This window comes from Mirounga leonina, unplaced genomic scaffold (assembly GCF_011800145.1).
Source record: "Mirounga leonina isolate KUSES-001 unplaced genomic scaffold, KU_Mleo_1.0 Mir_418, whole genome shotgun sequence".
Classification (NCBI taxonomy): domain Eukaryota; kingdom Metazoa; phylum Chordata; class Mammalia; order Carnivora; family Phocidae; genus Mirounga; species Mirounga leonina.
Window position 1 is genome coordinate 63,987 of NW_023270739.1, and position 23,380 is coordinate 87,366.

At 54.3% G+C, this 23,380-nt stretch overlaps 1 protein-coding gene across 1 annotated transcript in view; it reads left to right on the forward strand.

Annotated features, from left to right (window-relative positions):
* The window catches only part of CERK (ceramide kinase), a gene marked incomplete at its 5' end in the record, with an annotated part of 40,645 nt that extends 19,002 nt beyond the window's left edge, over nt 1-21,643 (forward strand). Inside the window, 10 exons of the mRNA XM_034987233.1 lie at nt 4,380-4,505; nt 6,111-6,174; nt 7,577-7,722; nt 13,004-13,078; nt 13,897-14,049; nt 15,720-15,825; nt 16,394-16,470; nt 17,143-17,348; nt 18,063-18,271; nt 19,347-21,643. Of these exons, the coding sequence (XP_034843124.1) occupies nt 4,380-4,505; nt 6,111-6,174; nt 7,577-7,722; nt 13,004-13,078; nt 13,897-14,049; nt 15,720-15,825; nt 16,394-16,470; nt 17,143-17,348; nt 18,063-18,271; nt 19,347-19,419 (1,235 nt within the window). The remainder of the gene's footprint in view (nt 1-4,379; nt 4,506-6,110; nt 6,175-7,576; nt 7,723-13,003; nt 13,079-13,896; nt 14,050-15,719; nt 15,826-16,393; nt 16,471-17,142; nt 17,349-18,062; nt 18,272-19,346) is intronic.
* Between the last annotated feature and the right edge of the window lie 1,737 nt (nt 21,644-23,380).

The following is a 23,380-nucleotide window of genomic DNA, read 5'->3' on the forward strand; positions in this document are numbered from 1 at the left end:
CTTCCTCCTCGTCCTCACCGGCTCCTTTCCTGTGTCTCCCCCCTCCCCCCCGCCCCGTCCACCTGTTGCTTTCTTGAGACTTTGCGTCTCTAGATTTGGGCTGATTCTGTAGGTTCAGACTCCTAGAGGAAGGGCTCTGGACCTGCCCCCCATTAAAAGCTGGGGGGTTATTTTCCGCAGAACTCGTACGAAAGCCTCCAGTTACCAGCTGCCCCAGGCCCCTTGTATCTGCAAGGATTCGAGGGTTCTGTTAGTTCAGCTGCTCTGTGATTTTAACTCTAACTGTGTTGTCTGTTTTATTCTCCCGGAAGTAGCACAGACTCCGGGAAGCGCCCACATCCCACGCGTGCGGCTCGAGGAGCTCACACACCGAGCGCTCCCATGTAACCAGCATCCAGATCCCAAACCAGAACCCTGCCAGCCCCCCAGGGCCCCCCGAGCCCCCGCAGTCGCTCCCCCGCGGGGCGATCACTGCCAGCTTCATTTCGTGCTTCGTAGACATCAGATTATACTGCAGAAGCCCCTGTGTCTGGCTTTTTGGCTCAGCGTTGATGTTTGCGAGGCTAACCCACATTGGGGTGTATGGTGTCCGCTGCCCGTCCGGGCTGGTGGCACGGTCCCCCGCCTACGACCATGGATTTCTCCATTTTACTGTTGAAGGTCACTGGGCTAGCTCCTGGATGTGGGCACCAGCAGACAATGCCGTTCTGAACATTCTGGTGCATGTCTCGTGCTGGGCACTCGCTGGCCTTTCTCTTGGCTGGGTACGTGGGAGAGGAATTTCTGCGGGGGGCGTGCATGTGTTCAACTCCAGTAGGCACCATCAGACCGTCTTCCAGACTGCGGTGCCAGCAACAGTCCCCCTGGCAGAACATCAGAGTCCTGGTTGCCCCCATCTTTTCCACACCCTGAAAGTTGTAGCTGTTTTGATGGGTGTCGGGAGTCTTGGGCTAGGGTATTAATTTGCATTTCCCTGATAGCTACTGGAGGTGAGAAATACGTTCCTATGTTTATGGGCCACTTGGAAATCCTCTTTTGTAAGGAGTCTGTTTAAGTCTTTTGTCCATTTTTCTGTTGGGTGGTCTATCTTTTCTTCATGTTATGTAGATATTCTTTGCGTATTGTGGATCTAGATCTTTTATTGGATTTATGAATTATAGATACCTTCTCTCGTTCTGTGGTTTGCCTTTTTACGCTTACTGGTGTCTGCTGATGAACAGACGTCCTCGATTTTAATGTAGTTCTATTTCTCTCTTTTTTTTCTCTATGGTTACTTTGGATCCTATTCGAAATCTTTGTCCAGGGCCCTAAAGATATTTTCTCCTCAAAACTTTATCTTTCACGTTTAGACCTACAGTCCGTTTGGAGTTGGGTTTTGTGTGTAAGGTGAGTGGTCAAGGCTCATTTAAACACAGGGCTGGGCTCGACCGCCTGGCTGATGGGAAGGACGGCCCTCACCCCGCGCATGCTGACACCACCATGCCGATCTTCACTTCTTGCTTCTTTTTTTTTAAAGATTTTATTTATTTATTTGAGAGAGAGCACATGAGACGGGGGAGGGTCAGAGGGAGAAGCAGACTCCCTGCCGAGCAGGGAGCCCGACGCGGGACTCGATCCAGGGACTCCAGGATCATGACCTGAGCCAAAGGCAGTCGCTTAACCAACTGAGCCACCCAGGCGCCCTTCACTTCTTGCTTCTGTGTCGAACTTGGATTGAATTTCACTTTGTATCCAATGACTTTGCTAAATTCACTTATTAATTTTAATGGATTCATGATTCTTTTGGATTTGCTTTAAGCAGAATCGTGTCACCTGTGAATAATGGCATTCCTGTTTCATTCATCTTAGTTCTTTTATTTCTCTTACACTTCTCCCCTGGGGTGGGTCCCAGGGGGGAGGATCATCTCAGTCCAGCTCTCCGGGGCAGTTTCCAAGATTTCACTGTCAAGAATGATGTTTCTTGGGTTTTTAATAGATTTAAAAAAAAAAAACATTAAAGGTCATCTGGCTGGCTGAGTCGGCAGAGCCGGTGACTCTTAATATTAGGGTGGTGAGTTCAGCCCCATGATGGGCATAGAGATTACTTAAAAGATAAAAATAATAAAAATTTAGAAGTCAGGGGAAAAAAACATATTAGGGAAGTTCGTTTCTAATTCCTAGCTTTCTAGACTTTGTTTTTTCTTAAACCAGGGCTGATAGTTAAGTTTGATAAATGGTTTTTCTGCATCTCTGGAGTGCTCGTGTGATTGCCTTCTCTTTGAGTTACTGTGTTAAGGACATTGGTTTCTCTTGTATAAAAGTCTTTGTATTCCTATGAAATCCACTTGAACAAGACCCGCTATCTCTTTTTATATCTTTCTGGAGTTGACTTGCTGATACTTTGTTCAGGGTTTCTACACCTTGGCTCAGGGGAGAAGCAGAGCCATGCGTGAGTCTCTTGACTGGTTTTGCTGTCAAGCGTTGGTGGCCCCATGCAGGGAGATGAGAAGTGCTCCTTCCTTCTGTTCTGTGGAAGTGTTTTCGTGACACTGGGGCTGTGGTTTTCCCTGAGTCCTTGGAAGGGTTCACTGGTGAAACCATCAGGGCCTGGGGTTACTTTGTGAGAAGGTTTTCATTAATGACTTCAGTTTCTTCATTAAATATCAGACTATTCAGATTTTCTATTGCTTCTGCCAGGTTTGGTAAGTTGTATTTTTTGGGAAAATTTGTCCATTCATCCAAGTTTATAAATTCATTATTAAGAAGTCCTTTCACTTCCCTTGTAATATGTGCAGACTCTGGGGTAATGTCCCCTTTCTCATTCCTGATAATTAGTAATTTGTCTCTTCTCCCTAGTTCTGTAGCATCTTTATTAGGGAATTGTCAATTTAGTGAATCTTTTTACTTTTACTTTTTGAAAGATTTTATTTATTTATTTGTCAGAGAGGGAGGCAGGCAGAGGAAGAAGCAGGCTCCCCACTGAGCAGAGAGCCCGATGCGGGACTCGATTCCAGGACCCTGGGATCATGACCTGAGCCAAAGGCAGACGCTCAACCGACTGAGCCACCCAGGTGCCCCATTTTTATGAGTCTTTTTAAAGAACCAACTTTCGGCTTTGTTGATTTTCTCTACTGTACATTCCTCCCAGTATTTTATCATGAAGGTTTTCAAGCATCCAGAAAAAGTGCTAGAATTGTATAATAAACAGGCACATACCCACCGCATAGATGTGCAGTGGTTCATGGATTGCGAGCTTTGCTTTGCCAGCATCTGTGTATCTGTCCATTAAGTTCATTGTAATCTCTGCTGAGTTTCAGAGTAAGTGACAGACATGGGGCACTTTAAATACTTCAGCGGGCATCTCATGAATTAGAGATCAACATTTGTGTACCGTTCTGAGCTAGAATTCCCATACGGTGAAGTGGACAGATCGTGAGTTTAAATCAATGGTATCGGAACATGCATACACGTAGCTGTTGTTGCCCAAAGCCCTATATGAGACATAGACCACCCCAGAGTTTTCTCGTGATCCTTCTGTCGGTGCAGAGACAGCCACCACGCAGATGGAATGACATCACGGGGGCCCTTTCGAGTAGGGCTGTGACTCTCCACGTGACGGCGTTGACAGGGATCCACGTTGGTTAGTATACCAGCAGTCTGTGCTTTTTTATTGCCCAGTAGTATTCCATTGCGTAGCTGGACCGCATCTGTGTGTCAGCAGCCAGCTGATGGACACGTAGGGTGTTTTCTCTCGGGGCTGTCTCGAACAGTACTGTTGTGAACTTCCGTGTGCAGAATTTTGTGTGGCCTTAGGCTTTCCATTTTTTGGAGTATATACTTTTTTGCTACTTTTATTGATTTGTTAGTTGTTTGTTTTTGAGTGTCAGAATCTATTTGAACTGACCCCAACAAAAATGGTGGGAGTTGCTGTACAAACATGGGTGTGAGCCAGGTGAGGAGGCTCTTTGGACGGGACTGAAGCCAGGGGCTGACGGCCTGTCTGTGTCTCACTGTCCATCTGTCCATCCTCTCTGTCTCCCCTAGTGGGCCCTTCTGTACATCTGTTTCTTCTTGTTCTCTGCAGACTCACCTTCCTTCACTTTCCAGAAGTCACATTTTATAGGACTCTTCATCAGGAGACCGTGTCTGTCTCGGTCAGAATTCTGAATTTTTGGGGATTTGCAGATACACAAAGCTCCTGCCCATTCTGATAGGCTGTCACTTTTCTCTTTTCATAGATTAGGAAACTCTTTAGCACGGTTCTTTAACTTAAAGATACTTTGTTCAGGCAATACTAAGCAGAGTTCTCAAACCATAGTCATTAGATTTTCTTCAGTAATACAGCCCTTCCTGTTGATATATGTTGCATTCACTGTGATTTACACATTGTTGTTTTGTAGCATCGAGACCAAAGCATTTACTGGTGTTTATTAATCCGTTTGGAGGGAAAGGACAAGGCAAGCGGATCTACGAAAGGAAAGTGGCACCGTTGTTTACATTAGCCTCCATCACCACCGAAATAATTGGTAAGGTATAAATTCTGTTAAATATATAGGAGTAAATGTGAGAATGATACAAGTGTGGTCACTAGACAAGATTTTTATCTTACAAGTTATTTTAAACAAAGTAAAATGTGTTTTTTTTTTGTTTTTTTTTTAAGATTTTATTTATTTACCTGACAGAGAGAGAGACACAGCAAGAGAGGGAACACAGGCAGGGGGAGTGGGAGAGGGAGAAGCAGGCTTCCCGCTGAGCAGGGAGCCCGATGTGGGGCTCGATCCCAGGACCCTGGGATCACAACCTGAGCCGAAGGCAGACGCTTAACGACTGAGCCACCCAGGCGCCCCAAAATGTGTTGTTTTATATACCAGAACGAGAGCAATACAAAATAAAGAATGTATACTTTTCTAGCCAAGTCTTAGCATAAACAAAAAGCACTCGAGGGGCGCCTGGGTGGCTCAGTCGTTAAGCGGGTGCCTTCGGCTCAGGTCATGATCCCAGGGTCCTGGGATCGAGCCCCGCATTGGGCTCCCTGCTCCGCAGAAGCCTGCTTCTCCCTCTCCCACTCCCCCTGCTTGTGTTCCCTCTCTCGCTGTGTCTCTCTCTGTCAAATAGATAAAATCTTAAAAAAAAAAAAAAGCATTCGAGAAAATCACTAAGAAGACGAAAAGGTAAAGATCAGGGACAGAAAATTCTTGCAAGAAGAGATACAAGCAATTTATAAGGCCCAGAAAGGATTTCACCAATAAGTGACACCTGAAGAAACATAATGTGGCGCTGTGTTTGCGGCACCAGGTTTTTAGCACAAATTCTCGGAGCTGGGCAGGGCGCAGGGACGCTCTTCTCCTCCCCCGACCCCGTGCTCTGAGGTCTGCACAATTTCTGAAGGGCACCAGCAGTGTGGGCAAAGAGCCTTAAAAATGTGGGATGTTTGCCCAGTATCCCAGTTTTCTCACGCTTTCCTAGGATGACAACCAGGTGTACGGGGTGATGTGCACAGAGGTGCGTGGCCACATTTTATAATAGCAAACATTGAAACCACGTGAGCGCCCACTGGCAGGAAACATGGGGCTACAGTTGTGCCCTGTGATTCCGAAGGGACAGCACGTGGACCTTTAACGTGGTCTTTCCAGAGAACTTTTCATTGAAAAAAAGTGGCTATGATAAATGCTGGGAAGTCAGGGGTACGAGACTCCACACAGAGTAGCTTTTCTGTTCTGTTTTTGTTTCTTACGTTGAATACACAGTCTGTGGACTCACGTTTTCTTTTCCTTATGTCTTGGGATATTCTAAAGTTTAATTTTTTTAAGTTTTATTTTAATCCAATTAATTAAAATTTTCAACATAACTGGGATAATAAGGAAAAACTATAAAATAGAAGATATAATCTCTTTCCAAAAAGTTACTATGTGTTGGCAATTAGATGCCAAGTATGTGACATCTTAACTTGAGCATGTCATCTTCCACTGAGGTCAGTGTCCCCTCTCCTTAAGAACGACTTCTTGCAGGAAATCCTCCTGAAGATGTTATAGGACCTCATGTGAAAGGAAGTGTTTGCTTGCTTTTTATTTTAAATTGGATTCTCAGATTTGAATGTAAGCTCTACAACGTAATGTTATTCTTCCCCACAGTTACTGAACGAGCAAACCAGGCCAAGGAGAGTTTATATGAGATCAACATAGACAAATACGATGGGTGAGTACAGTTCCTTTCCTCTTGACTCCTACATAGTGGACGCTAATCAGGCTTTACCCATCTTAGTGTTGTTCACTCCCTGTCCTTAGTTTTGTTCCTAATTGTCATCGGAGAAAATTAGAAACAGCAGAAAAGTTCCATCACACCCCCTTCTACGACTTAGAGACAACCACTGGCCGCTTTCCTTTTCCGTCTTCCTACCTATGAATCTTCTCTGGATCATTTGAAAGTCTGTTACGGACATGATTCCCTTTTGTCCCTAAATAGTTGAGTGCATGTTTCCTAGAAATAAGGCTATTCTCTTACAGAACCAAATGCCATGATAACGCGGGAAACCACACGACACCAGGCTCTTACATGTTTGCTGTCCCTATCGGGGCCCGCCCGTTGTCCCCTTGTTCCTTTACAGCGGGAGACCTGCCTAGCCCTCTGGCTCTTGTGAGCACTCTAGTCTCAGATCTGGAGCCGCTCCTCAGCCTTTCTTGGTGTGGCTTAGGTTTTGGGAGTACAGACCAGGTGTCCGTCGTGCCCCTCGGTTTGGGCGTGTCTGGTGTCTCCTCTTGGTCGGCCCCAGCTGTGCGTGCTTGGCTGTGGGACACAGGGGGCTGCTGCGTGCGAGGCTGCGTCTGCGCTGTGTCTGTCTCTGCTGGCACGTCAGCCCCTGGAGGGCCAGCGTCCTGGGCCCTGTGCGTAGCTCTCCCCCAGCTCCGGGCACAGGCCTCGCGCGTGGCAGGTGCTCGGCGAACGAGCGCTCGAGACCTGGGGAAGGGCGGCTGTCTTCTCAGTGGTGAGGACCCGGGGGGCTCACAGACCGGTGCTGAGGATCAGGTGTGTTGGAAGGACCCTTTTGAAGGCCGTGTGGCGAGTCCTGATGTGGGATCGGGCCCAGGACGGCTGCGGGAGGTCAGGAGCTGTAGGCAAAGCCGGCTGGACAGCGGCAGACGACACACACAGAGGGATGGTCTCCAGGACGTCTGGGGGAGAACTGACTGGTCCCAGTGATGGAATCCTACAGGACACTCGCAGGGACTCGTAACCCAAGTGACAGTGACGTTACCAAGCCGTGAGAATAAGGAGCTGCAGTCGGGTTTGGAGACCGTGGTGCAGCCTGAGCTGAGGTCTCGGCGGGGCGGGTCGGCCCCTGGGGTCCAGGCGGCATGAAGGTTAAGGGCGCGGGGCTGCCTGCTGGAGTCTGGCTGGTGGAGGGCCGTGGAGGGAGAGGTCTGTTCTGCTTTTGTCGGCTTATTTCTTAGCAGTGTGGCCTGAAGGGAAGCACCCGGCTTGCGGGCTGAGGAGGAGGGCATTCTCCGCGAGGAGCGGGGGGGCCCCAGGGGAGAGTGCGGCATTGTGGGGGGATTGTGGGGACAGCAGAGGGACCCTAACAGCCCATGTCCCCCTGCAGAATCGTCTGCGTCGGTGGAGACGGCATGTTCAGCGAGGTCTTGCACGGCCTGGTCGGCAGGACTCAGCGGAACGCTGGCGTGGACCAGAACCAGCCCAGGGCAGCGCTGGTGCCCAGCCCGCTCAGGATTGGCATCATCCCTGCGGGTAGGGGCGCCGCCTCCCCCCTTCCTTGGGGGCATCAAGCTTGGTTTTCCTTCAGGTTCATTTTGTTGCTGAGACGGTGATTTTATCACCACACGGGTGCAGACTTGGTTCAGACAGTCCTGTCCTACTTCCCACAGGTGCTGAGAAGCCGGCAGCTAGGGGACAGTCTGCTCTCAAAGGACTGACCAGCCGGCAGGGGTGGGGGGACTGGGGGCTGGTGGGGGGGCTCACGCACTGGGGCGGGGTGCTTTCCTATATAAGATGGGGAGGATGGGGACCAGGGCCTGTTCACCCCGTGGGCTCCTGGGCTGTGTCCCAAAGAGGTCTGGCTCAGTGTGTTGGTTTTTTTTTGTTTTTTTCAGATTTATTTATTTATTTATTTGAGGGGTGGGGGGAGGAGGGGCAGAGGGAGAGAGAGAGAATCTCCGGCTGCCTCCTCACCAAGATTGGAGCCCAATGCGGGGCTCGATCCCACGACCCTGAGATCACAACCTGAGCCGAAACCGAGAGTCGGACGCCCAACGGACTGAGCTCCCAGGCGCCCCTGGCTCATTGTGTCTGTAGGAAGTGCCTAGTTCTTTGAAAAACCACCGCGTTGAGCTAAGGAAAGCCTGTGCGTTGTTGCTTCGATGCCACAGGGAGGAGGCGCCCCTGCCCAGCACCCCGGGTCTGCCCCTGGGTGACAGTGATACAGGCTGGGCAAAAATCCCACCTGGCGCATCATGTCACGTCATTTACCACCACTGTGAAGGCCTTGCCGTCGTGGTGCCGCTTTACGGGCCAGGATGAGCAGTCACAGGGCCCCCGAGGGACCGCTCTGCCCCGCCCCACAGTCAGGAGAAGGCTCTTTTTCTGACGGAATAATGTCGTTTATATAGTAGACGTGTTTATTCTTGGTTGGTTACAGCTCACAACTTTTTTCCCAAGTTAGGCTCTTGTCTTTTGAGTTTGCACGTGTTCTGTTCTGGACGACATGAATTTTATTTTCCTATTTATTTTTTTTTTCCTATTTATTTCCTATTTATTTTATTTACTTTTTATTCCATGATGTCTTCTCTGGCCGCTGGCCCACAGTAGCGTTGACGCTTACAGCCCTGAGCTGTTAATGTTCAGAAGCGCAGCGTGGGAGCCCCTGCGGCTCCCACACGCGGCAGGGTCGTGGGGACGGGCGGGGTGCGCGCTGTGGGCCTTCCGGGCCCTGGGCTTCGGCAGAGGACAAGATGGGCGTGGCCTCTGCCCACACAGGAGGCCCCCACCGCACAGGAGACGTGGGCGCAGAAGGGTTTTCCATGGCGGCATGCTTGGAGAAAATGGGTTCAGGGACAGTGGCCAGGAGGGGCTTCTCTCGGTGGGAGCCCAGGGCCCTTCCTGAGAGGCGACCGGTGAGCGGCCGGCCGTGCACGGACGTGGGTGTGCCGGGGGTCAGCTGGGGCAGCGCTGTGTGCCCGGGAAAGGGGCCCGGCTGGCAGGGGCTGCCAGGAGTGGAGTCCCCGAGGGGCCCGCACAAGGGCCCAGCTCGAGAGGGAGGATGTCATAGAGGCTGGTGGGCAGCGTTACCTGAACGGGCTGGAAGAGCACCCCCGCGCTCCGTTCTGGGCAGCGCTGCCCGCGCCCGGGGAGGACGCCGGTGCTTGGGCCGGTGGCCGAGTGGTCGGTGTGACTCGGGCGTAGCTTTGCAGCAGAGCCAACAGGCCTCGGATGGAGCCGTAAGGATGAAGGAGGCAGCAGGGTGGCCCCATGATGTTGGCCTTGGTAACCTGGGGGCACGAAGACGAGGCATCGGGGTGGGGGCAAGAGTTCTGATGGAGACTGGAGACGGGGCTCCTTGGGGGCCCTGGGGCCAGCACTCGGAAGTAGATGGCCAGCGCTGCGGGGGTCTAGCCGGTATGTGGCAGCCTCGGGGTGGCTGGGGTGGTCCGAGACAGAGCGTGTCGGAGACCAAATCACTGCTCTGGTGCCGATGCTTTATAAATTCTAGTCTCTTTCCACTTGAGGATTTATTTATTTATTATTATTATTTTTTAAGATTTTATTTATTTATTTGACAGAGAGAGACACAGCGAGAGAGGGAACACAGGCAGGGGGAGAGGGAGAAGGAGGCTTCCCGCAGAGCAGGGAGCCCAATGCCGGGCTCGATCCCAGGACCCTGGGTTCACGACCCGAGCCGAAGGCAGACGCTTAACGACTGAGCCACCCGGGTGCCCCATCCACTTGAGGATTTAGAGGAAGGAGCCAGTGCACAGAAGGAGGGGGGCCTCTGTCCTTGTTTCCGTGGGCACACCAGAGCCGCGCGCCTCTGCGGACTTGGTCACCGAACCCCGTCCTGTCGCCTGGTCTGAGCCAGACTTTGCGTTTCCAGCTGGGGCTTCCTCTTGGTCAAAGCCTTGGCCACACAGATGTCTGAGGAAATGCCCGGGGAGTTAGGTCACATCCGAGGGATGAGCTGTTGAAAGCGCACTCAAAGTTAAAAGGATGGGACGGTGTTTGGGGGTACCCGGGCTGCACCAGGCTGGCCCCTTCAAAACGGAAGGTGCCACGGGCTGAAGGCTCCCTGGAGCTCGGGCAGCTCACTCGTTCAGTTGGTGATCACGCACACTCGCAACACAGGCTTCCCAGCCCCGCTGTGGGCCCCAGAGTGAGCGAGGCGGGGCCCCCAGGGTGCAGGGAGGCCGACTGTGGGTACAGAACGCAGAGAGCCAAGCGGTGGGGGGGCAGGCCGTTGCAGACACGGTGCTCTGGGAGGCCTCTCGGGGTGACACTGGTCCAGGACCTGGAGTGCGGTGAAGACAGCCCTGCCTTTGGGCAGCAGTGGCCCCTGCAGGGGCCCCAGGGCAGGACGAGCCTGGCTCTGGCCAGGAGGTGTGAGCAGGGAGCAAGAGGTGGGGTGCAGGGGGAGCTGCAGGCAGAGGGCGGTGGCCCCAGGGAGGCTCCTGAGGAGGGAGTAAGCTGAGTGATGACCTGCTTTAAAAAATCTGACTTTTTAGCAAAACCATCCCTGAAACCTGTCAGAAGCTCAGGTCGCCTGCCGGTCCAGGGGCAGGGCCCTGGGAAATCCTGGAAGGCTAGTACACGGGGGCCACACCCCAGCCCGGCCAGGGCCTGGATGCCTGACCAGGAAGGCCGGGCGCCTCGCCCTGTCCCTTCCACACTTCCGTGGATGAGACGCCTCCAGCAGCTTGGGAACAGTGCGGTGCCATCCCGGAGACGGGTCATCACCACGGCCCGCTTTGCTGTGGTTCTGCCGGGCGCCCCACACGCGCACACTGAGCCCTGGGGAGCCCCATCCCGAGACTCCGCTTCCCTCATGGTGGTGTCCGGCCTGGCGAGGCCTCGGGCGTCTAGGCCGCGGGGTGGGATAGGGACCCGACGCTCGCTGCTTCGTGCTTATTGGGCATCCTTGGCAGAGTTCCTGCTGGGGGTGCGGTCCCATCTCTGCGAATGCAGGCGAGTCTGGGAGTCCGGGTCAGCGTGCCGGGAAAGTAAACAAGGCCCGGGGCACGTAAGGGGAGCAAGTGGGCTCCACGGACGTTCTGGAAAGTTCTGAGGATGGGAAGAACTACCTGAGGGCATAGTTCAGAGTTATTAAACAGCTCTTTCAGAGTTTGTTCTCTTAGAAATGTTCATGCTGGTTGCCCGGGTACCCTTCGTTACAAAGATGAGGGTGTGGGAGACTCTGAAACCACACAGGTTCTTAGATGCTGTTGCTGTGAATTTTTAATATTTTAAGACTTACTCCTATGGTCTTAGATGTTTATTTAAAAATGTTTATTTTTTGGGTGCCTGGGTGGCTCAGTTGGTTAAGCGACGGCCTTCGGCTCAGGTCATGATCCTGGAGTCCCGGGATCGAGTCCCACATCGGGCTCCCTGCTCAGCGGGGAGTCTGCTTCTCCCTCTGACCCTCTTCCCTCTCGTGCTATCTCTCATTCTCTCTCACTCAAATAAATAAATGAAATCTTTAAAAAAAAAATCAGTTTAAAAATTTTTACTTTTTGGCTCATTTTTGGTTAAGGTTAGGTTGGTTAAGGTTGGTCAGGTTAAGATTAACAAAAAAAGAAAAATACTCATATTAAAAACATATGTGTGTGTTCATATAACTTACCAGCAATCAGAAGCCATATGGGCACTTAGAGGAAATAATTAAGAGCCTCCACTCTGATGACAAACTGGACCGGGTTCTGTTACTCTGAGACATAACACAGGGTGCTTGCAATCCAGCACGTCTGTGGGGAACCACGAGCTTTCCGGCTTCAGGGGACGTCACTCATGACGGGAGACTCGATTGTTCAGGGTTCTGAGGGTGGGGCATCTGGACCCTGCGGACGGGCAGGCTTCTGTGCCCGTTAACTCCAGTTATTCCCTGATGGGTGTGGGTCTGTGGCAATATGGTGCAATTCTAGATCCTGTCATACACTTTACTCTTGGGAAATCCACACTAGGCTTTTTCAATTAGTTAGCAGACGTGTTAAAATTCAGATTGCTCAGCCCCATCCCAGACCTGTTGAATCAGAATCTCGGGGGAGTGGGGTTCAGGAACCTGTGATAAATAAGAGCCCAGGAGATTCTCTGCCCACTCAGGCTGAGAACAGCCACCTGGATTATGCCCCAGTTAGAAGCAGGACAGACATAGGGATGGTCCGTAGCATCATCACCACGCTCCAGGGATCCTGGCACCAGCTGGGTGCCCTGAGATCACCCCCAGTCTACGGATGAGCATGTCAGTGGGAGACGTGTGCTCGCTGAGCTCCGTGGGTCCCCTCCAGGCTGTTAGGTGGCGGCTGCCGTGCGTCTTTGAGCAGCGATGGGCCCCAGAGCATTCTGTGAATCAGGCCGCCGGTGTCCGGGCGCGGGCTTCCACGGGGCTTTTTCTGGGACGTCCACGGGTTGTTCTTGTTCTGCACTCACATTCCCGCTGGTGATGACTCTGCATATGCCCGTGGGTCCTGTGGCCACCGGTGTGTGAAGGGGGGACATAGACGCCGTGCAGAGTGCGGAGCGACGCCCCGGCCGCCACCACCACCCACACGTCTCGGGCTCCGCTCCCCAAGCCGGGGCAGCAGTGTCTGAAAGCTCAGTGAGGAACTAGTGGGATTACTGCAGGCAGTCTCCGCATTTCTGATGAATTAATCTCCATTTGTCCAGTATTCACTTTATATAGCTCATGTTTAGTCCTTGTGTCCTTACTCCAGGGCCAAAAGGAAGAGCGGATCACTCCGTTGGAAACCTGCTGCAATTTCAAATTATTATAATGATATCCAAGACCTTCCTTTTTTTCCTTCTTTAGGGTCAACAGACTGTGTGTGTTTTTCGACGGTGGGCACGAACGATGCGGAGACGTCCGCTCTGCACATCATCGTGGGTAGGTCCCTGTCCGCGGCACCGGCCGTGTAAGCCGTGCGGACCTCCCTGGGCCTCCCGCCAGCAGGGCTCCCTGGGCCCTGGTTCCTTGCCACCTCCCATCTCGTCCTGTCTTCCCGTGGCCATCGGGGGGGATGCTTCATCAGCACAGACCCTGCTCAGAGCCATCTGGGGCCCCTGCTCCGCAGCCACACCCTGAGACCTGATCAGCTGCCTCAGTGTCCCCATGTGCGGGCCAGGCCGACCCTCTGGCCCCGACATGCCCCACGCTCGCCCGGTGCTCTGCTCTCTGGTGCTGCGTCCGGGACGTGGCCCCCGTCCCCGTCAGGACAGGCTTGCCCAGGCCCGAACCCACGCCACCTGCGACGCCCCTTCCATGTGGCGTTAACCGGGCACGTGCGCGCTCAGCCCCGAGGGCAGGACGCCACCCGTGTTGCTAGTCGCCGGCTCAGAAAGCCAGGAATGGCCACGGCCCCTGCTCCGCAAGCACGTGGCCCCCTCCTTGTCCCCAACGACAGTGCTTCGTCCTTGTGACCGGAGCCACTCAAGTGCTGCTGACGAGTTGTGCAGTGATGATTGCCAGTTTTAGAACGTGGGTGCCTTTCCCTCCATTCACGGCACGGCACCCACTCCGTGGGGCCGTGGGTGTTCCGTCCCGACAGGACAGCTTTCCAAACCTCTTTTGGAAATGTTCGTGAAATTCTGTCATTTGAATGAAGCGTAGGCGCCCAGCCCCCCGCCTCCCTCCCGTGTTAATCATCTGCATCGGCGGGAGGAGGTGCGGCCTGGGAGTGGACAGGGGACCACTTCTCTCCGCAGGGGACTCGCTGCCCATGGACGTGTCCTCCGTGCATCACAACAGCACGCTGCTGCGGTACTCCGTGTCCCTGCTGGGGTACGGCTTCTACGGGGACATCATCAAGGACAGCGAGAAGAAGCGGTGGATGGGTCTCATCAGATACGACTTCTCAGGTAACTCACAGTAACACCCGCCGACTGACCTCCCCTGCACCGTGCCCGTCTCCACCGACAGAAGCCGCGGGTGCTCGTCTGCCGGGCTCAGGACGCCCGCAGGGCAGGGCCAGCACCCCGAGAACCCGAGAACCCCCACCCTTGGCCACAGACCCGTTCCCCTTACTGGCCGCAGAGCTGGAACTGGGGGGAACTGGTGGGAACTGGAAGTCCATTGCAGACCACACAGAACAGGGACAGTCTGCTCATGTCGAACGGTGTCGCCTTCGGAAAGGGGTCTGAAGGTGCAGAGGCTGGTGGGCACGCCTGCCGCCCACAAGTGCTCCTTGGCGGAGTTTGATCAATGTCATTTGGTCACTGCCCTTTCCAGTTTGCTTTTGGGTAAATCTGTATTGAGTTCAATTGGAGAATCCCAGGTATTAAAATCTGAACTCTCTTCTTGGGAGAAAAGGGGACAGTAATCTGCTGAGCTTGAGGCACCGCAAAGACCTACCTAAGTACAGTGTGGCTTGAAAGTTAAAATGTAAGGAACTCTGAAGAAATACATCTAATAAACCATAGTTAGGAAAAGGAACGACGAAGAGGGAATTAGAAAAGACTGGCGCCATCTTCCTGACTACCGGCTGCTGCGCTGGCCGCGTGCTCCCTGAGCCCGTGGGGCCTCGTCCCGGCCCGCGGTCACCCCTCCCCTGGGACACGGGCGCGTCCTGCCCACATCTCCACCCCCACCTGAAACCCGACACGCCGCGATGCTCGGAGGTTGTTCTGGAGGCAAGAGGAGGCTGACGTTTTAGGGCCCGCGGGACATGCACCCGGTCCGTCCAAGGACAGGCAGAGATGGGTCACTGCTGTCCGGGAGAGAGGCTGCCCTGCAGGGGCCCAGCAGGGGTGTCCTGGGGGGAGATGGGGGGACGAGCAGCGGGAGGATGGTGGACGCCAGGGGCCACGGGGAAGTGGTTTCTCCATAGGACAGGTGGTTCCTGAGCATCTCCCAGGTGCCCAGCCACGTGCTAGGTGTTGGCGGGGCAGGCCAGAGGCAGGGGCGAGGGGTTCAGTGCCATGCCTGTCACACCAGGTGTGACCGTGGCCAGTGCCGGCCCCGCATCCGACTCGGGGACGTGGTGTTACTGTTCTTGCAGGACACAGCCCGGCCCCACTGTGGCCCCATTCACATGTCCTGCTGGGCTTCCTCCACTCAGCGGGTTGGGTTCATGCCACGCACTTTGGGGTCGGTTCGAGGCAGGCCAGGAGAGCAGACAGCTCACCGCAGTCTGCCACGGGGGCTGGCCACAGTCCTCTGGTGGCAGTGCTGCCGTGGACTTCGTCAGAGTTCTTCCCAGACGCGGAGTGGTCCTGGGTGACCTTGGGCGGCCGAGCCTGGGGGACGCTGGGGCGTCGGCCAACAGTCTGGAAGGAGCGGGGGGGGTGGGTCTGGGGGCTCTGCCCTTTGAAGCGTCTCCTTCAAGTTGTACAGACATCAGCAGACGCCAGCGACCTGCGGGCAGGCCAGGAGGGGTCCCAGGTGGGGGCAGCCCTGGTGACCAGGCGCCCAGCGTGGCCCGGTCCCTCATGCCCCCGTCACCCGGGTCTCGGAACGCGCTGGCGGCGTGTCCTGGGGTCCCGTGGCTGGGAGGTGCCGTTGGGCTGATGGCTTTCCGCTCTGCTCTCAGGTTTGAAGACCTTTCTCTCCCATCACTGCTACGAAGGGACGGTGTCTTTCCTGCCAGCACGGCACACGGTGGGGTCTCCGAGGGACCGGAAGCCCTGCCGGGCAGGGTAAGCGCGTTCTCCCGCGTGTCTGCTGCACGTGGCATGAACCAAAGCCAGGCTGTTCGGGGCTGTGCTCTGACCGTGGACGCAGGGCATCTTCGGTGTGGATGGGAGAATGTGGTTCTCGCGTGCCCAGCAATGGCCTAGCTCGGTGCAGGGCCTCCGGGGTCACGTGCACCTGCGTGCGTCCCTTCTGGAAGTGAAGGATTTGAGGCCATAAATCAGAACAGTTAGAGGCAGGAGCTGTTTTACCGACGTGTCGCTAAGCTGAGCTGCTGAGCTAATCTCTCTAACGGGGGGCCGAGCAGACCTGGCTTCCCGGCCTCGTAGGGCTCTCTCTGTTCTTGTGATGCTTACACGTGTTAGAGCAGGACTCACGGACACGTGTAGTTGTTACAACATCTAATTTGGAGAACTCAAATTGGTGTGCAAAGGAAATACTGTTAGCTAAGCCTCTGAATCCGAGCTTGCTGTCACATGGGAATTAGCGCAGCCCTGTGTCCGTGCCGAGCGTCCGCGGCCCGCGGTCCCGTCTGCGCACCGCAGGGAGGGTCGTGCTGTCCTTGTCTTTCAGATGCTTTGTGTGCAGGCAAAGCAAACAGCAGCTGGAGGAGGAACAGAAGAAGTCGCTGTACGGTTTAGAGAACACGGGTAACGTCTCAGAAACACGGTCACGACCGTGTGCGGAATTGCGCGTTTTTGAATCTTGGAGGACATCGCGTCTTCCCGTGGCCGGTCTCTCCCTCCGCTGGTGCCGCCCGGCGCATCCCTTTCTCCTGAGCTCCTGGCGGCAGCAGATGGTGGCTGTTTGCCAGCTTTGGGGAGGCGCAGATGGCAGGGGACCCGCTGTTGGGGCGCCAGCCAGGCCCCCGTCCCCCACGATGCTCTGCCCGGGGCCCAGCGAGCGCCCCTGCCACCCACTCACACGCGAGCCTTCGGGCTTGGCCCGGCATTCATGAGGGAAGGGGCGCCCCAAACCGTTCCTGATGGGCACCGAGAGCCTCAGAGAATGTTCACGTCACAACATATCATTTGTCTTTATTTCCAGCCGTTTAAAAATGTGAAAATTACTCTTAGCTCACAGGCCACACAAAATCAGGGGCAGGCCAGACTGGGCGACCCCTGTTCTAAATTTTCCAAAAGTCCCCATGGGGACCAGCGAAACAGCTCTGCCTTTGGGAGGCGGCTCTCTGGGCCCGGTGGTCGGCACAGGATTCTTTGCACTGCTGCTGGGGGAGTCAGTTGCGTGGGGAATTTGTGGGGATGGTCTCGGGACGCCCGGCGCATCTAACGTCCCGTCCGCAACGCCCCTTTTTGCTTTAGAGGAGGTGGAAGAGTGGAAGGTGGTCTGCGGGAAGTTCCTGGCCATCAACGCCACCAACATGTCCTGCGCTTGTCCCCGGAGCCCCCAGGGCCTCTCCCCGGCCGCCCACTTGGGGGACGGGTCTTCTGACCTCATCCTTATCCGGAAATGCTCCCGCTTCAACTTTCTGAGGTTTCTCGTCAGGCACACCAACCAGTATGACCAGGTGAGTGGCGAGCTCGTGCCGCGCCCCGCGGTGGCCAGTGGGGTCCGTGGCCCCGTCCCTGCTTGCGGTGCGCTGGGAGCCGGCTGGTGCCTCCCCGCGAGCGGGGGCGGCTTTCCGGGCCGGGCCTCACCCACTGGAAGCACCTAGTCTCAGGGACTCCTGGTGAAGGCTCGCTAGAAGCACAGAGTCTCCTCCAGCAAACCTTTCCATAGTCGCGGGCATCCTTGTCCACACAGCGGAAGATCCCACGTCGCACGGCATCGAGAGGCCCGGAGCTGTGGGTCCATCTCTGATTTTACCAAGATTTGTGGGTGGTTTTTTGTTGTTTTTTTTTTACTTAAATTGTATTTAAGGTCTAGCCTAATGGTGTTTTTATGTGGCTTTTAAAATAGTGCTTGTGAAAAAGGTAAAGAATTCTACAAGTTACTGCTAGGGAACCACCAGAATTCTTTTTTTAAAAAAAAATTTATCTTTTAGAGAGAGTGGGGGGAGGGGCAGAGCTCGACGCGGGGCTCGATCCCACAACTCTGAGATCACGACCTGAGACGAAGCCAAGAGTCGGACGCTCAACCGACTGCGCCGCCCAGGCGCCCCTGCCAGAATTCTTTAGGAAAGTGCTCGTGGCTGTGGACGCAGCCGTGGTCGCTGCCCACGCCCGGCCTCCCCCGCAGAGCGCCTCTAAGAACACGATCCCCCTGCTGTGTCTCTCGGCAGTTTGACTTCGCTTTTGTCGAAGTTTATCGAGTCAAGAAGTTCCAGTTTCTGCCAGAGCATGTGGAGGAGGAGGACAGCGACCTCAAGGAGCGGGGGAAGATGCGGTTCGGGCCCGTGTGCAGTGACACGCCTCCATGCTGCGGCGCTGCGTCCAACAGCTCCTGGAACTGTGACGGGGAGACCCTGAGCAGCCCCTCCATCGAGGTCAGGTGCGCGCCCGCGGGCCCCGCGCTCCATGAGCTCCGCGTCCCACAGCCCGGGGGCGCGCTCTCCAGGGTCAGCCCCCGCGCGCCGCCGTCTCGCCCGGGAAGGGTACTGGGGCATCACCACGTGGGTCACAACACGACGTATTCGTTAGACAAGCCGTCCACCTTGGCAGACACTTCCCGGGCCCCACGTCACCGAGTCCACCAGCAGCCCCTCGGCCCCAGGGGGCCCCACCTGTGGCTGGAGCTGGGGGTCGGCTCGCGGGGCAGCGGGTCCTCTCCAGACCCGCAGGCATCCGAGGACGAGAGGTGGCCACGAGGCCGCAGGAAAACCCGCCAGGACAGTTGTATGTGCGGGGATTCAGCTTCTGTAATCTTACAAGTTAAAGACATGGAATTATTTTTAATCCTGGCTTAAGGATTTACTTAAAAAGTAGGTTACTTTGAAAATTAGGAACAGCATTCTTTTATGAAGTATATCCTATGTATCTTGAAAATACTACCGTGCCTTAACCAGCGAGTGGCTTGGTTAGGGGGTTTTTCCTACTGAACATCTTGGAGGAGGCCGCAACGGCATTAATTAAGGGGGACGGTGGCCCTGCCGGTGGGCTGAGAGCCATGCGGACCGCTGAGCCCCTCTGCTCTCATCATGCCTGTTGTGGGAGGCGGGGTCTCCAGGGCACCTTGGCCATGCTTCGGGCCCCGGGGCCAGGGTTGGGGTGGAGCCCACTCGTCCTGGGTGACCAGACGTCCTGCACATCCCATATGAGGGGGGTCGCCCCCCACGAGCCCCCTCCCTGCTGCCCTGAAAGCTTGGAACACGATTATCTAGAGGCTTGTCACGCTGCTAAAGGGCGGGTGCTGGACATGGAACCGCGTTTGCAGGGCCCTCAGCTCCCTTTACGAAACAGGCTTCTCAAGAGTGTGGGTAAGTCACTCTGTGCCCCTGACCTGTCCCTGCGGGGTCAGGCCCAGAGCCGGCCACGAGGAGACCCCCACCCCCCCTCCAGCCTTGACCAGCTGCGGGGCCAAGGGTCAGGAGGCCCTGGGGGTCACACGTGGCCCTTTGTCTCTGCAGGGTCCACTGCCAGCTCGTTCGCCTCTTTGCACGGGGCATCGAGGAGAGTCCTAAGGAAGAACGGGACAGCTGAGCCATCCTCCCGCATCACCTGCCTTGCTGTGCTTGGGAAGCGTGAACATTATTTAAGAAAATTTCTGCAGAACAATTATGTTGATACATATGTTTAAATTTAGAAATTTATTTTTGATAGTTAGATCTTGATTTTAGACAAAATATCTTTGTCAACAATTTCGTGAACATACCTGGCATTTTCAGCTCTCTGTGAACCTGTGGGTTGCGTTTCACATAACTTATTCTCAGCAAACGGCACTTGTCGGTTTGGGGGCGCCGCCTTCTTAGATTTTATGCCAATGGCGCAGTTTTCAAGGGCCCATCCGTGGCTCTACTGCAGTCATTTTAGGGACAGTGGGTGTGAGCAGAGCATCTGGACGGGAGGTGCCTAGCAGCTCACTGATCCACTTTGCAGGACTTACTCGAAGGTTTGTGATCAGGTTTTGGAAAATACTGGATTGCCTTCATGTTATCTTCACCTTAACTTGTGCTCGGGACACGCTTACTGGATCCGGTGCATCCTGGGCGGCTTCGGTGACCTGGGAGCAGGACCATTTTAGGGAGAAGGACACGGACAGGAGGGACACTGTTTCTTTAAAATCCCAGCCCTTGCTTTCATCGTGCTAGTGCTTCTGAGACAATCCAGCACTGGTAGCAAGAACAATCATGAGCTCGGGACCTGGCATCTATTTTAAATGTGGAGTACCGAAGCTTCATAGCGACCCAGTGAGTAACAGGTGGGCCTCGTGGGGAAGCGGAAGGAAGCGGAAGGAAGCAGGTGCGCAGGACATACAAATGCACTTCGTGAATTCTGTGTTCACTTCAAACCCGAGTGCCCGAGCCCCGCCGGGGGTGGGGTCCCGAGTGCCCGCGGCTCCTTGGGTGCAGGCCCCAAGTCCACATACGTGGTCCAGACTTGTGCTTTTCTGCACACGTGAGTCTATATATTTATTGAAAATGATGTCCTTTTCAACCGGAAGACTGCGGTCCCCGTGGTTAGCGCCATGGACGTCTGCTGACGAGCCGGAGCCGCAGCGGCCGGGGCCTCCCTGTAGCTGTGACCCCCCCCGGCCCCTGGGGCGGCCTTCGTCCGCGCTCTGGCCTCGTTTTCTTTGTACGCACACTTAGGTATGTGGAAGATGCATCGAAAATAGCTCCATCTGAAATACAAGCTGCAGAGCCCGAACTCTGGTCCGCGGAGAGTGGCAGCCCGACTGTCAGAGGAGGTCGTTACTGACGCGCCGTCGTGCGCTTGGCTTACGGAGGTGCAGCTGGTCCTGTTGGCATCGACAGGCATCGTACGTTTTTAGAATTCACTTGCAGCGTTTGTATTTTGAAGTATACACGAAATCTCCTGCTTTATCACTCAGTCCCGTCCGGGTCAGACAAAAGGGCAGCTTTAACAGTGGTTTTTTCAACAGACCGTATTGTCAAGTAATTGCAAAAATGGCACGGTCTACGAGGTCGTGGGTGGGCGCCGAGTCTGGGTCCAGAGTGGACCGCTGCACTGGCCGTTTGTGATTCTCAGTGCCCGCTGCTGGTTGGAAGAAACCAGAGGACGGGCAGCTCCGTGTGGGAGCAGGGCCGCGCGTCAGGGCCCAGCCAGCCAGAACCGCGCCGTGGAATGTGCTCCTTCGCAAGTTTCCCCGAAACAGGACTGGTCTGTCCTAAAACCCACTGCCAATTTTAGAAAAACAGTCCAGGCCACGGTAAGCATCTTCTGTTCCCCGAGAGAGCCGGCCCCGCCCCGGGGCTCTTCTGGGCGTGTGTGATTGTCAGAACACCCCGAGAGTTCTCGATGATCTGCACACAGGACGCAAGGACCGTTCAGACATTCCCACGTGGGCGAGAGGCGCGGATGTCCAGGAACGCCCCACACCTGGACTCCAGGGACTTGGGAAAAAAAAAAAATGGAACTGATGGTGGGTTAGTGAAAACTTAGGATCATCTAGAAGGTTAGTCTATGTTTTAACTTCGTGACTTATTGGTGCAAAAACACCATGGCAGCCATTACGCTCCGACCCTATTCCTGCTTATTCTCCTCCCCAAGTGAGCACCTGGTGCCCAGCACCTTGCTGCCCGGTGGGCGGGCGTGACCGTTCTGGTACAATCCTGTGTAACCGGCAAGTATGGACTGAAAGGGTGGCTTCATTTCCTTGTAATCTTGCTGGTTTCAAGATTGGAAAATGGCGTATTTGCTCTGATATGTTTGGGAAGACAAAATAAAGTTACTTTGGGCAGAGTTTCTTTTTCTCTTTTATAAATTCTTGTTCAAAGTAGAGCATGTTTTGTGAGAACACATATACCCATTTTTTTTTTAAAGATTTTATTTATTTGACACAAAGAGAGAGAGAGGGAACATAAGCAGGGGGAGCGGCAGAGGGAGAGAGAGAGGGAGAAGCAGGCTCCCCACCGAGCAGGGAGCCCGATGCGGGACTCGATCCCGGGACCCCAGGATCATGATCTGAGCCGAAGGCAGCCGCTCAACGGACTGAGCCACCCAGGCGCTCCATATGCACATTTTTTTTTTTTAATTTTTTGGAGAGCAAGCAGGTGCATGTGAGCAGGGGGAGAGGAAGAATCCCAGGCAGACTCCCCGCTGAGCACGGAGCCCAGCCGACCACAGGCTCGATCCCACAACCCTGATATCATGACCTGAGCCGAAATCAAGAGTCCGACGCCCAACCGACCGAGCCACCCAGGTGCTCCCACCTTTGTAACAACTGAAAGAACAAGAATAAAACGAACGATGTGTAGCTACCACCCAGACCAAGAGACAGAACTTCACCCTAAAGTCCCCGTGTTCCCCTTGTGGGGGGACCCCCGTTTCCAGTGTACCATTCCCTTGTTTATCCACGTGAGGGGGTCAGAACAGCTTACCCTGAAATAGGCCACTTTGGCATAAGGATTGTTTTGAGCTGCAGACCGTCAAGGAGCAGCAAATGCAGGGGCGCCCTCTGCCCCCCCACCCCGTCTGCTGAAAAGGACGTGAACTTCCCCTTGAGAAGGCATGTCTTCCTCTCACGTCAGGAGCTGAACCGCCTCTACCACTGGGACGGTCGGCGCCGTGATGGGTCTGCACAACCCTTAACCTTCCCTCACTTCCCCACATGAAATTACCCAATAAAGTCCTGTTACCTTAGAGCCCAAACACCTTTTCCTTCATCTTGTCACGTCTTGATGAATTTGCCCTTTTGTTAAAATGGTGCATAAACCCCAAGGTCTAACTGCTTCTTTGGGTCTTCCGATCTTTTTCTATAAATGTCTCCATGTTCAAAAAATAAGCTATTAGCACCAAATAATTGTTTGCCTTTTCTCCTCTTCACCTGCCTGCTCCCTCGGCGGGCCACAGCCCCCGAGCCCAAGCAGGCACAGGAAAGGTGCTTGCTTTCCCTACACACTTACAGTCCCTGCAACGTCTTATTCCGCAGGTTTTGCTCTTCAAAGGAGTCACACTGTGTGTCATTTTCTGGAACTTGCTCCTTAATTCTGCATGTCTGAGAAGATATTTCCATCATGAAGCTGAACTTTCCAGTCTAGGAACACTGCATACATTCCCACTTATAAGTCCTCACTCAGGTCTTTCGAATAGTTTTTTTTAATTTAAGTATTTTATTTATTTGACAGAGAGAGACACAGCGAGAGAGGGAACACAAGCAGGGGGAGCGGGAGAGGGAGAAGCAGGCTTCCCGCCGAGCAGGGAGCCCGACGTGGGGCTCGATCCCAGGACCCTGGGTTCACGACCCGAGCTGAAGGTAGACACTTAACGACTGAGCCACCCAAGTGGTTTTATAATTTTCCCACAATCTCTGAATTGTTCAGCTATATTCCTAAAAACTATATTTTGGGACTATTCTAAAATTTTTTTTTACATAGGAATGTGATTTTTAAGATTTTTTTAGTGTATCATCTGGTATCCAGAAAACATGCCTCTTACTATGAAAACTTACCCACATGGGACGCCTGGGTGGCTCAGTTGG